This window comes from Artibeus jamaicensis, unplaced genomic scaffold, assembly GCF_021234435.1.
Source record: "Artibeus jamaicensis isolate MK-2021 breed Jamaican fruit bat unplaced genomic scaffold, CSHL_Jam_final contig_233, whole genome shotgun sequence".
In the NCBI taxonomy this organism is placed as follows: domain Eukaryota; kingdom Metazoa; phylum Chordata; class Mammalia; order Chiroptera; family Phyllostomidae; genus Artibeus; species Artibeus jamaicensis.
The window spans coordinates 39,391,177-39,405,946 of record NW_026521486.1 but is presented as its reverse complement, the minus strand read 5'-3'; the positions used below and the strand labels follow the sequence as shown (position 1 = coordinate 39,405,946).

General features: G+C 42.4%; 1 protein-coding gene across 8 annotated transcripts in view; it reads right to left on the bottom strand.

Moving 5' to 3' along the window:
- DNM1L (dynamin 1 like) overlaps positions 1-667 on the bottom strand; it is a 46,407-nt gene extending 45,740 nt beyond the window's left edge. For all 8 annotated transcript variants that reach the window (XM_053661479.1, XM_053661480.1, XM_053661483.1 and 5 more), the window contains exon 1: positions 496-667. In XM_053661479.1, coding sequence (XP_053517454.1) covers positions 496-597 — 102 coding nt within the window. In that variant the 5' untranslated portion in view covers positions 598-667. The remainder of the gene's footprint in view (positions 1-495) is intronic.
- Between the last annotated feature and the right edge of the window lie 14,103 nt (positions 668-14,770).

The window sequence follows — 14,770 nt, the reverse complement described above, 5'->3', positions numbered from 1 at the left end:
CAAACCGGCCCGCGCCCTGTTCCAAAACTGAATCCGCAGCTCCTTAGCATAGCAAGGAGGGAAATAAATCACTCCACCGCCTTGAAACCAACCGAGAAGGGGCTCGTCGGCACCCCACGAGTCAGTGCGGCCCCGCGAGCAGCGCGCGTCCCCCAAGTGCCCTTGGAAGCAGCTGTCCGCGGGGAAAGCCGCGCCCTGTCCCGGAGGACTCCAGTTCCGCACGACGGTTCGTCCCATCCCCACCCCGCCCCTGGGTCCCGCCAGGCCCGCCGCGCCGGCTCCGCCCCTCGCCTCCCGCCAGGACCCGATTCTCAGCCCCGGAGCCAGGCAGCCCAGGGCGAGCCGACGCAACAGAGTACAGGAAACCCCGAAGCCCCTAGCAGCGCGGTGGTCCCGCAGGCCAGAAAGGATGGCCGGGGAGCGTGCGCCGCCGCAGCCCAGGCCAGGCCCGCGCCCGGGGCTTTGGCCTGAGCGGACGTCGCTGTAGTCTCTCACCTGCGTTCCCACCACGACTATCTGAGGCAACTGGATGATGTCGGCGCCCACCGTGTTGAAGACGTCCTGGAGCTTGTTGATAACAGGAATTAGCGCCTCCATGACTCGGAAAACACCGGACCCCCCGCCCCGCAGTCCACAGCAATGAATGGGGCCAGGGCCCTGATCCCGCCTCCTTCCTCCTCCCCTCCGCCCTCTCCTAGGGAGACGGCACCCATTGGACCCCGAGGGGTAGCTACCTGCCCCCTCCCGGCAGGCCGTGCGCCAGGAGGGCGGTGGCAAGAAACAAAGCCTGCCGGGAGTTGTAGTTCTGCAGCGGAGGAAAGCCAACGCCTACGAGTTCCAGAAAACTGTGCGGCACTGACTAGCGTCTAGTCCGAGAAGTGCTAGGGTGCTTCCTGGCTCTTATCAAAAGACTAGAAGGCGAGCTCAGAGGGTAGGAAGAAGGAGATATATTTATGCCTCTGCTCCAGCCACATTGCATGGGGAAATGCCAAATGTATGTGTTAAATACAGCAGTCTTTTGATTATCCAAGATGTCATTTCCTTATGAGGACGCATTCTCAATTAGGACGGGTTGGAAAGGCTTAAATAGCTCCTAGCCTCAGACAACCCCAGCCAGGTGCAAAAGGTCTGTAGGCTGACAGTAGCTCGTGTGGGGTGCTATTTTGCAAAAATACAAAACCAGCCCAGATTAGAACACGGTCCTTCAGGATTTTTGTAAAAACGTGTTCAGAAATTAAGAGTGTCAGAATATTAGAGGGCGAAGTCTGGGTCCTTGTTGTCTATATTCGGTATAAAATGTTGTTTGCTGTGGCCTGATTCCCAACAAAGTGAAGATCTGATAAGCGTCCTACTAGCTTTTTGCAAAGTGTGCCTACTGTTCTATTCCTTAAATGTTGTTTTTCTTTTTAGCCAGATACTATCTTCTACTCCAAACCTCCAAGGCTTCCTATCTCAAAATAAAACAAGGTGACATTTGAGCAAAGATCCAAAGTAGGTGAGAAGGACCCCTTCCTTCCTCTTCTCCATAGCATTTATCTCTATTTAACATGCTATGCATTGAACTTGGTTACACTCTCTCACCTTTTGCTAGATTTTCAGCTCCTAGATGCCAGGGGTTTTGGGCTGTTTAACTCACTGATGCATCCCCAGTCTCTAGACAGTGACAAGATAGTCTCAATCTCAGTCCCCTCTGGGTTTACAGCTCAACAGAGGACCATTATAAATAAATAGGTAAAGTCTAAAATTGGTTGTATTATGGAGCACCTAATCAGAGCACTTTTTGCAGTCTGAGGGGAGGAAAGTTCAAGCAAGACTTCCTAGGAGTCACTAGATTTAATCTCCATGAGGACAAGGACCACCAGCAGTTTGGAAGCAGTAGGTACCATGCACCACTACAGCCACCCACAGTAGCCCTGGGCAACATGCTTGACTTGTTTAGCAAGACATATGGTAGGCACTCAATACATATTTTTAAACAAATGAATGAAGGTGAGCTAAGACCTGAAGGTCCACTAGTAGTGATTTGGCATATTATCAAGTTTTATAAACATTGCCTTCTCTTTGATTCTTTTCAAAAAACAAAAATTTCAGAGACAAAGTGAGGAAAAAATTACAAAACGCCAGAAAACAGAAGGCAAACAAGAGAAAGGGGGTTGGCACATGGCGAAGCTCCTTGGAATAGCCAGTAACTTCCCCAGGAGCAAGCTGCCCCAGGACAAAAAATGATGCAACTATAGCATTTCCCCTTATTGGTGGCACCAACAGACATAGTCTTTTCCTAATTGCTAATGGAAAAATTAAAAGAGCAAGCATACATATATTCTAGAAAGGCAAATGTCATGAATTTTACAAGACATATATTTGCATTTGATTATTCCATTCAAATATCTCTTTTGATGGAACATCCAGGGCCTTGTATTAACATGCCTTTGGAACAATAGGAACTGCTTTTTAATTCTGCTTTTTTTCTAGGAGAAGGAAGAATGATCACATGATCAGTGCTGAAAAGGTCTATCACTATCATCACTAGTTAGGTTGAAGCAGGTTTGGAAAGTACTTGTTTAGACACTAGAGCATTGAGTTTACTGGGCACATTAAAGTGTTTGAGGCTAGAGGAGCAGGAAGTGGTGAGGCCTTGAAAGAGAGTGGCTCTAATGTGATAACATTAAAAAAAAAAAACCCACACACAAGGGAGAACATTCTATGTGCAATGTTTGCTGGAGACAAAGCAAACCAATTTGGCTTTTCACATTTTAAGTTCAGAACACCCTTACTTGTGGGAAAGCTACTTAGCCAGTAAGTAGGACTTTCCTCATCTAAAGGAAGATAATGTGTTTCTCGGTGGGTTGCTATGAAATCACATTAAGCCATTATTGGGTACTGTCTCCAAAGGCTTTTAAAAAATACTCCCTCAGCCATCCCTCTCTCACTATACATTTGTGGTTTAGGCAGAACAGTTTGGTTGCGAGTCAAAGAAATCAAATTCAAACTAATGGACTCAAAACAAGGAATTACTTAATTTATACAACCAAAGGGCTAACAAGGCTTGGAAAATAACTGCAACCCTAGGCTCAGGGAGCATCAGAATTCTCTCTACCCCCCTCCCCTCGTTTGCCCCCCCTCCCCTCCCCTCTCTCCATCATGGACTTTGTTCCCTCAGATCAGTTTATTCCTGTGCATTAGGGGAGCAGGCTGTGGCGGAGGCCCTGCAAGGGTGTCCAACCTGCAGCCCACGAGCCGCATGCATCCAGGATGGCTGTGAATGTGGCCCCACACAAAATCGCAAGTTTACTTAAAACATTATGAGATTTTTTGTGTGTGTTATTACACGTCGCCATGTTTTTAATGTGTGGCCCAAGACAACTCTTCTTCCAGTGTGGTGCAGAGACGCCAAGAGGTTGGGCACCCTGCTAGATCTCACTGATAATTCCCTTTGAGCAGACGAGGCTGGGCGAATCTGGGAAGGAACTGAAACTAGGTTTCCACCCTGTTTCTCTGGTATATGAATCGCCTATTGCTGCCTTAACAAATTACCACAAACTTAGTGGCTGAAAATAACAAAAATTTATTATCTTACAGTCTTGTAGATCAGAACTCTCTCAGAGTTAGCGGCTCTCACTGAGCTAAAATCAAGGTACCCTCAGGGCTGCATTCCTTTCTGAATGCAGTCTCCTTGTTTTTTCTACATCTGAGACTGCTCACATTCCTAGCTCTTGACCCTCTTCCAACATCTTCAAAGCTAGCAATGTCACATCTCTTTGACCCTTCATTGTCACCGTGTCTCTCTCTGACTGCAGCCAGGAAAGGTTCTGTGTTTTTAAGAGCCCATGATTAGATTGGCTCCCCTGGGTCACCCAGGGCAGCCTCCCCTCCACACGATGTGTACCTTTCATTACGTCCACAAAGTCTCTTTTGCCATGTGAAGTTCATGGGTTGCAGGACTCAGGGCATGGACATGTGAGAGGGGTCCTATTTCTGCCTAGCACTACGGGTGAAGGTGATGGGTGCGGGGATGGGCCTGACCAAGCAAGGACATGCGGAGGCCTTCCCTGAGAAATTTTCTCACTTGAGCTAACTGGAGAATTTTCTCTCCCGTTATGGAGCTATAATGATGTGAGTCACTGTCTTCAGAGATCATATTTCCTACCACATGGAATAAGTCGGTTCTGGAAAATAAAGTAGACTCCTTATTCATCATAAAAAAAAAAACTTTCCAAATCCAACAATTGTTCCCTGTTTCTAAATGTACATATATACCACATAATCTAGAGATTCTAGTCTCCAGAGGTAATCACTCCCTCTTTGCACATATTATTACACTATTCATTACTGAGTGCTTACTACATGCGAGGCATTGCACTACGCATTTTACAACTGCCTTGTGGGATAGGTTTATGGACGTGGAAACTGATGCTTCAGGTTTTTAAGTGAAGTGATACGTTTACATGGCTAGTATGTGGCAGAGCCGGGAACAAAAGAGCCTCTGGCCAACTCTTAAAGTCTATCTGCACTGCCTTATTTCTTCCTTCATTTCCTCACTTATCCACATACACTAATCAAGTACCTACTGGCACCTACAATTACCTATAAGGGTCTTAGCCAGGTGCTGTATTTGCTAAGGGAAGAAGGCACTGTGGACATGACAGTAACATGCCCTTCCCACTTAGCCAACGGTGAGCTTATTGAAGGCAGAAGTGGTGTCTTATTTAGCTGGTCATGTCCACTATTTTGTGTGGTGCTTGTTGCATAACACCACTCTACTAAACTTGGGGTTGGGCTTTTTATTTTACTGGAAAGTCTGAAAAAAAAAAAAAGATTTAAGCAATTGGTACAATTTGCAGCTAGGATTTACAATCAAACCCATAGAAAACATATTGAGCTAGCCTGGCATAGGACTCCTCGTCAGAACAGCTGCTGTTACTTTGCTAGGGAGTATGCTGGCTTTGTTCTGAATTAAAATCTCTAATAAGAGAAACTTTATTTTAAATAAAATTAATAACTGGGAAAGTTTTAGTAATTCTTTTTTTTTTTTAAAATATTTTCTTTATTCATTTTTCGAGAGAGGGGAAGGGAAGGAGAAAGAGTGGGAGAGAAACATAACGGTGGGTTGCCCCTGGAAGGTGGGCGCGTTGACAGGGCTTAGTAATTCTTGAAAAAGATCATTCAGACCATTTTTTTATGACCTAAGTACCCAAATTAATTTTATGCCAACCTTTGGATCATCAGTCGTATCTGAGCCACCCTTATCCATGTCTTGAAACTATAATGGAATGTACAGATCTACCATTAATGTAAAATCCACAACTCTGATGGGGAAACCTCTTCATCATGGCTTGGAAACTGCCGGGATTTTGCAAAGATGATAAACAGCTTTAACCAACTTGCACTGTCCCCACAGCCGCAGGCTTTAACTCAGGCACTCTCAGCAGGTGCAGGAAATTCCCTGCAGAGGCAGCGGGGTCAGGTGGGGCAAAAGCCAGCTGTTGAATCTGCTGAGCTACAGACAGGCAGCCCATTAGAGGGCAGTGTGACAACACATTAAGAGCAGTCGAGTCCTCAGACACCGAGGGCCAACTGGTGGTTGCCATAGGGGATGGGGTTTCGGAATGGGTGAAAGAGGTGAAGGGCTGAGAAGTCCAGATTGGCAAATACAAAACAGTCACGGGGATGTACGCACAGCTTAGGGGACATACATAGCCAGCATCATTGAGAACTATGAGTGGTGTCAGATGGGTACTGGAAATATCAAGGGGAGCGCTTTAAGTATATGATTGTCTAACCACTAAGCTGTACACCTAAAACCAATACAAAATAAAATTGAAAGTATATAAAAACAAAAATGCGGTATTTTTCTTCTTTTTTGTTCCACTCCCATACACCAGTTGAACTTCGCCTTTCTTTTAATCCTCCCACCCTCAAAACATGTGACAAGTTGAACTGTTTGAGTGTTTTTACCTCACAGTAATGCCCCAAGCTGAAAATTTCCATTCTTAAACCACTTTGCCCCGTGTCTGGGAGTTTCTCATTGGCCTTTTCTTTACAACTGCGCGGTAGGTTCCATAAATGCCGTCTGGCGTTCTTGGACGCTTCTCAAATCTCCTTTCTCCTCTGCTTTTCAGGCTTCCTCTTTGTCTTCCCGACACCGGCTCCGTCAGCCCACACTTGATGCTGAAGAGAAACAGAGCTTCTCAGCCATCGGTGGGCCACCTCCGTGCACCGAAAGCCCACTAACACACTGGGGCAGACGACTGGGACATCGGCCTTGTATTTCTCCCTTTAGCGGCCAGGTCCAGCACAGACTTTGAACATCTTTCCAACTCCTCATCTTTACTTTCTAATCTAAACAGAGCCATTTGTCTAGCAATTCCATACAGTCATGACAGATGATGACATACATCAGTGACAGCGTAGTAAAGACAGTCAAGTTAGCGAATAAGGCAGCATAGCACAAAGTCCTAAGCACAGCATATGTAGTATGTCTAAAGGTCCAGCCAGTGGTTGACATTTTGTTTCTGACGGCTTTTATTTGTTCTAGTTCCTCTTCAGGTACTGAATGTTAGACTACATAGATGGATGGACAAACAAATGTTTTTCATGTTACCGTATTTTACCGTGTGTAATGTGCACCCACATTTCTGCCCCAAACACTCAGGAAAAAATCTTTTATTTTAATTTTTCAATTCAATTTATTATTTATATATAAAACCGATGCTCATAATCCATAGTATTATTTTTGTATATAAGTGCTATTATTGTTTTTTAGTTATACTTTTAATGCATAAACATAAATAAAAGAATTGAAAACATTTATATAGATACAGAATTAATACCACCTATGTATAATGCACATCTTTATTTTTCCCTCAAAAATTTGGGCAAAAGTGTGCACTATACACGGCAAAGTAGAGTAAATACACTTTACCAGGCTAGTCAGGGACTAACGAGATATTCCTCTAGAACTAGTACAGGATGACAGAAAAAGTTCTGAATCATCCTCTTTACAAAGCCATGATCTTCCTCCCAACTCCTGAGCTGTGAAATAGGAATAGTATTCCCGAGGATGTGACCTACAATCAAAAGAAAAGCGAGCTTTTAAAAAGCATTAGCAACATTAGTACCTTAATGCTAATGTGGAAAATGATGCACCCAAAACTCCAGACAGCAGTCTTAAATGTGTGCCACCATTCACAGGAGTAGTAAAAATAAAAACGAAAACAGAATGGGCATTAAATATTTTATTAAGCACTAAAGATACAAAGGGGAACAAAACAATTTAGTGGCGTTGCTCTGAACTCCTCAAATCTCCTTCCTTCTCATTCCTTCATCTTAAGAAGAAAATGCACAAGGAACCAGAATTAATAAAACGGAAGTCAGCACACCGGAAAGGCATCCAGCCTGGGCTTCCTGGATTAGAGCATGAATAGGAACTGACCAGAGAAAGAGGAAGAGAAAGAACCTCCAAACCAGGCAGAGAGCAGCAGCTTGTGAGACAGTGAAGAGTAGGCAATGAACATGATACATTCTGGGTGCTTTTACATAGTTTGGTGTTGGCTACACAATAGGTAGGAAGGTTGGTGAGGGCATGGTGAGTGGCAAAGCTTACAGCTGCTCAGCAGTGCAGTCACGGAGGGGAGGAGCTGGAAGTGCAGCACAGTGAGGAAGCAGAAATGGTCATGGAGAACACCAGAACAGAGAGCAGAGGCACATGAGCTTATGAATTTTATGAAGGTCACCCTACCTGTCATCCCACCGGATTGGATGAGGTAAGGGAGAATGGGAAACCAGATAGGGAGTGTTGCGGTAATTCAAGTCAGAACCGATGGTAATGTACACTAGGTGCTAATGATGGAGACGCCTGGGAAATGATGCACTTGTCCAGAGAATGTAAAGAAAAAAATAGCCAAGGGCAGAATGGGCAATTGGAACATTTAAGAGGAGACAATTAGAAGGATGTTCAAGAACCATATAATAATGACCAAAAAGAGAAAAGGAAAAATAAAACAGAATGGCTTGTTCAAAATGTATTTCGTGGGCTACTTTTGTTTGGTTCTTTTGTTTCAGAAGCTAAAAACTGCATTTCAAATATCTTTGCAACTAAGTGTTTCAGAGAGAATTTTAATTCTGTGAAACAAGCACATTCACACAGGGCTTCAGTTCTGAGCTAAACTGTGAGAGGATGAAGAGTTACACAGGCATCCACTCCGCTAGTGCAGGCCAGGAGGAGCACGATGAAGTTCTGAAGTTCACGGTTCCGACGACGCCCTCCTGATTCTCAGACTGGCTGACCCAAAGAGATCCTGAGCTGTGAGCCTGTTGTTCTAGTCATTCTGACAGATTCGTAAGCATCCAATTCAGTACACTAAATTTCTCTCTGCATAAACTTCATGAAGGAGTATATTCATTTCCTAGGACTCCAGCAGCGTAGTACCACGGACTGGTTGGTTTAAAACAATTGAAATTTATTGTCCCGCAGTTCTAGAAACTAGACGTCCTAAATCAAGATGTCAGCAAGACTGGTTCCTTCTGAGGGCGCCGAAGGACCTCTCTCCTGGCGCCCGTCGGCCCCAGGTGTTTCTTAGCTTGTGGCAGCAAAACTCCACCCTGCTCCCTGCCCATATCCACATCCTCCTCCTCCTGTGCATGTCTGTCTGAGTCCAAATGTCCTCCCCTTTTATAAAGACACCAGTCAGAGTGGATGAGGGTTCATTGTAATGATTTCATGTTAAAAGGAGACAGAAGGATTTTAATTCAAAAGAAATGTAACTTAATTAGTTCTGTAAGACCTTATTTCCAAATGAGATCATATTCTGCTGCACTGGGGGTTAGGACTTGAACATTTTCTTTAGGGGAAGAGACAGTTCAATCCATGATAAGGACTGTGACAGAAATATTTGCTATTCACTAGATAATCACATGGTTATTTCCCAGCCTCCTTCGCAGTTGAGCTGAGGCCATGACTAGTTCCGCCAGACCTGTGAGCAGAGGTGCCACGTATTCCTTATGCACTGGGTCAGCGCAAAGCCTTGCTGAACCTTCTGCCTCCCTTCCTCTAGCTCGGCAACCTCTGAAGCCACATGTTGAGTAAGGTAGCAAGATGGTCCACCCTTAGCTTGGGCTCCTGAGTTTCTACACAGAATAGAGTTCTCTGCCAAACATGTTAAAATATAAAATGAGCAAAAAATAAATCTTTGTGGTGTAGAGACATTAACATTTAGAGGCCTGTTGCAGCAGTTGGTGCTCAGTATCCTCATTAGTACAGCAGACTAACATTGTTGGGAAAGCTGTCCTGTGGGTTCAGCTTGTTCCTGAAGTGGGCTTTTTAAAGCATCTGCTAAAAAAAAAAAAGAAAAGGAAAAAAGGAAGCGAGCGTTGTCTCTCCAAACAAAGCTGATCCAAAAATCAGAGTATGAAAACCTCTACATATCTGTAATAGGCTACATATGCTGTTATGACAAGATGCCACAGACTGGGTGGCTAAGCAACCGACATTATTTTCTCACAGGTCTAGGGGTGGAAATCCAAGATCAAGGAGCCAGCGAGGTTGGTTCCTGTTAAGATCTTTCTTCCTGGCTTGCACGTGCCTGTCTTCTGCTCATGTCCTCCCACTGCCTTTGCTCTGAGCACATGCAGGGGGACAGCCCCCCACTGCCCCTTCCTCTTCCCACAGAACACCAGTCCTGTCAGATTAGGGCCCGCCTGTAGGACCGTGTAACGTGAGTTACCTCTTTACACGCCCTGTCCCAAAAGACAGTTCCGCTGGGTGTTAGGACTTCAACATATAAATGCAGGGGGGACCCAATTCCATCCCTAACAATATCATGACGTAAGTAATAGAAAATATGAAATGCCCCTCACCTTTGATCATACTCTCCAGAATGGAAGCGCCGTTAGTAGCTTCTTTCTGTTCATACTTTTCACTGTTCTGACACAAACATGTAATATAAATTAGATCATGAAAAAGCTCCCTTTCATTATAGATTTTATTCACTCATTGCTGTATATCTTCTGTATCAATACATAAAAATCCCCAAATATTTTATATTCTTTCACAGCTGCATAGTATTCTCTTATAAAGATTATACGATACCTCACTTTGAACTTATTACAGGCAATGTTGCAGAAAATATTCTTATATATGTATATATTTATATTTTCCTTGGTAATTCAGTGTGGTAGAGTCTCAGAAGTGGAACTGCTAAGTCAAAGAGTATGCATCCTTAAAATCTAAATAGTTACAGGTGTGACAGTTCATAGTTCTAGCAGAAGTATAGTGGAGTACTCATTTCCCCACTCCCACCCTAAGACAGTACCGATATTTTTAGTTTTTCTATTTAATAGGTTAAAAAAATAAGCATGAGTGAATTTTTAAAAATATATTAGTCATTTGTAGTTCTTTTTCTGTGAATTACCTATTCATATTCTTGGCCTATTTTTCCCATCACGTTATTTTTAAATATTCATTTGCAAGAGCTTTATGCATTTTTGTCTTCCAATTTTGTTCACTTTGCTAATCATGTAGAATTAAAGTTACAGGGCCAAGTCTGGCCTTCTTACAGGTAGATGGTACCTTTAAGAGTGCTGGAGGGTAGGAATAAGACTCCAAGCCTTGGAATGCAGCCAGGGCAGGGATGGCCTCTACAGATGCCTTCTCGGTGCCTAAGTGCAGCATTTAGAATGGCTTATCCAACGACCAGCCCAGCCGCTTTGCCTGAAGAAAAACTAGACTCTTAAGGAGGGGCTTGTTCATGTGTAACAGCCTAATGCTGAGCCCACTAACTACCTTATTTGTACTCACAGCATCCACTGGTAACCATGGGCTTGGGCTGAGAGATAAAAAGCCTGTGGATGAATGGCAAGGAGCGAAGACTCCACACAGTGCGATATTAAGGAAGCACTTGGAGTGCATTTAGAAAAAGAGAAGTGACTATGCATATTTGTACATATATAATTAAATTATACTTCTTTATGATTCCAAATACATGTTTTCAAAAAAGCAAGAAGAATCAGGAGAGCAATGAATAACACAAATATAAACAATAAGAATCTTACATACCTGGAGCTTGAAAGGACATTAGCAATTTTCATCATTTTAAATTTTAGTCCAACGCTGTTTTACAAGTAAGGAAACCAGGGCTCAGAGAGGTAAAATGATGTGCCCAGGTTCACTGCCCCACTTACTGGTTTACTGGAGAGATGGGTTTAGAAGCTCCCTGATTTAGGAGTAATTTGTGTCCCTGGATTAAAACAAAAACCCTCATACATTTTAATGTGACTTTTAGCAGAATTAAAATGTTGTAAGTTACTAATCAGGCTTTTACAATTATCTTACATCCCTGCCTGAGCCCCAGCCACACTCTTTGGTGGGAGGTGAACTCAAACCCTGAAGTCAACCCAAAGCCTCAAGAAGTGGCATCCTGGGATTTTACCCACAGACTTGGACTTGACCTAGACCAGTCAGCTCCCAGAATCAGCGACTCAGAGCTTTGTTCAGTGGATAATAGTGATGTGTTTAAATGATCATCTAAAAATACTGTTTCTTGTGCAGATACCACATAATGGACTTCAGGGGTGACATCTTCACTGTAGAGAAACAGAGCGTTTCCTTTACTGAGACAAAGCAACATGGCTGTGTTTTTACTTAAGTGCAGGACCAAAACAATGCATGAATCACTTCCTCTGTAAGACAGTGAACTGCAAACTAAGTGCTCATTATCCAAACCTCAGGCCAGGTCCACGCTGCCAGCCCACTTCCTCAGGACGTGTCTCTCAGTGCTTCTGGCTCTTTCTGTGACAGTGACCAGCTGCCTCTCATTTCCTCACTGTCCAGGTGCTCTGGTGACGGTGGTGATAGTGGGTTAAGATTGATTGTTTAACAGCAGGAATCCATCATGCAAAGATTAAGACTTTTAAATCCTCAACTATGTTTTTAAACCCTCAATTAGAAATCTGGCTTTGTTATCAAAACAATTTAGCTATATACGATATTGTTTTATTTTCCTCTTAGCCACTATTTCAAAGCCCGTACCTCTAATAATATGACGCTTTGAAAGAAAGGTTCTGTTTATTTTTTTCCCTTTATATAACGCGGCTTCTATAGTCAGTGTTTATTGAACTCCTGCAATGTGCCTGCACTACGCTGAGACCTGGGGACATCAGTGATCAAAACATAAAAATCCTTACCTTCATGGAGCTTATGTTCCAATAGATGTAGACAAACAATAAAACAAACATAGAAATAGCTAATTATTTAGTTTGTTACAAGATTTTAAGTGCTACGAGGAAAAAAGAAATCAGATTAAGGATGAGTAGGAGTGTTATGTTATGGAGTGTTATGTTATGTTATGTTATGATATGGATGAGTGGAAGTGGAGGCAGTTGGAATCCAAGATACTACGCATGGTCAAATGAGACCATGGTCTTTGCTGAGATTTGAGCAAAGACTAAATTGGCAGAGGTGTTCATCATGCAGACCTCCGGGGAAGGAGTGCTGCAAGAAGAGGGAAAAGACAGCACTGTTGTGTTATAAGGCTGGGGGGCAGATGGCTTGGTTAAGGAAAAGCAAGAAGACATGTACAGGGGGCGGTGGGGGAAATATATTGTGAAGCCACACCAAAAACTGTGGCTTTGATTCTGAGTGAAATGGGAGCCCCTTAGAGGGACTGGGGTAGAGAAGCAACATGATCTGACTTCTGTTTGAACAGATGCCCTGGCTTCATATTTGACTGTGGGAAAGTGGGTGAGCCAACCAGTGGGCCAGCCAAAATTTGTGAACTGAACATATATAATCCTGAATGAAACAACATCCAAGTTGTTAGAGTTCATTTAAGGATGTATTTATTTACAAGATACAAATGTTTAATATTTAATAGGAATTAAAGTGCTTAATTTTACATTTCTGATTTTTTTGCTTTTATGACCAAATATACATATGTTACACAGTATGTACACTATCTGCAAGTATGTTACATTCATATACCTAGAAAAGGAAAATTACCTTTGTGTACACTTTTTCACATTTGAATTAACTCTAAAATTCTTACATACCTTTTCGAACTGATCAGTTAACAATTCGAAACCCAGATAACACTTATTCAAAAATATCAGTCAACTGTCACTCACAAAATGAAATGCTAGTTTGGAAAACAAAAACAAAAAACAGTTTTATATACAGGTATGATTGCTAATGAAGGGAGACCCCCCCAAGTGATACATTCCAACATCCATATAATGTGTAATATATGATGCATTTCTGTCATCATAATGGTCCCTACAGAATATTATGTTTCTCCCCAAACCTACATATATATCACTCTATGTATTTGGTACTCACTTATTAAAATACACTACAATGAGATTTCTGGATTTAATTTGTCACTAATTCTACCTAATCTCACTAATTCAATCTATAATGCATTTTAGAAAAGCATGACCATCATGTAACTCAGGGACCCCACAAGTTCAAAACGATCTTGTAGAAGTCATGTGCTCTTTCATCTCAAAACACAAACTACACTACACTCCGCCACGTACTCAGCGCAGAAAGTCAAACACCACGATGGACTTTACAGGGATTTTTTTTTTTACCTCAGTTAACGGTGCCAAAAATGACCCAATAGAATGAAGTTATTTTTTTAAGCCTAAAGGAAAAAGGAAATAATGACAAAATGCTAATGATATCATTTAGAAGCCAAGGTGAAAGGCCCGGGTGCAATAAATCCCACCAATACACAATTATATAGATTTCTATCTTACAGTTTATATCCCTTCTGCGGTTTAGTATTTTACTCTTCTCTCCACACACAGTGCTCTGATCTGGAGACCAGCGGCCTCCTTCCAACCACCTCTCTGTTCCTCCCTGCGTGTTCTGGTCCCTCATTTAACTCCTCTCCACCCTATCAGTAACGAAAGCAACGCTATCATCTCAGGACACGATTATGGGCATAAATAAGGATGAATTACACTACAAATCCATGTGAATAATTTATGCTAAAATATTTAAACTGAAAAGAGTTTCTGCAGAAATTTCATTTCAATGAAAAAAACAGAATTGGAATTCAACAGTATTTTTACATATATACATGTACTCAGAAATTCACAGAGAGGGTTTTAAAAGCAGATTTAGTGGTCTTTATATATCATATGCATATTTTTTATATCTGGAGAATCTCTAGTAGATAGTAATATGAAAATAAAAAGCAGTTGGATACAATTAAAACTGGATGAGAATAAAGAAATATAGTCCACCTACAGACGTCAACGCAGCCCTAAGAATAAGACCGGGTATGCCACAGTTTTTATAGTGATACATTCTTGAAGACTACAAAAGTTAAGAATGAAAACATTAAGACATTCTTGCCCTTTGAATTAATTTTAGCTTATATTATATATACCATGTGCTTAACCTTGGACCTGCTCATGCAAACACGTGATGCAGGAAATTTTCATTATAATCTTCTGTTCTGCATTATAGCAAAGATAACTGCAAAAAACGAGAGCCCTGTTCCCTGGAAGCTGATTTTCTCCTGTTGGTGCCTTTTCCTCAGGGTGGATCCAGCCCAGAGAGGTCATCGTCAGAGTCATCACAGACAACATGCTCAGAACAAGAACTTAAGGCTTTGAATAGAGAGAGATGAGATCTAAAATTTAAAGAGAATAAAACACCCTGTTCCACAAAGTAGACAAGAATAGGAAGACGTTATCATGACCTCGCAGAAGTATTTTTGACCGAAGATTTTTAGAAGGCATCACTGAATCCTTAACAACCCTGCAG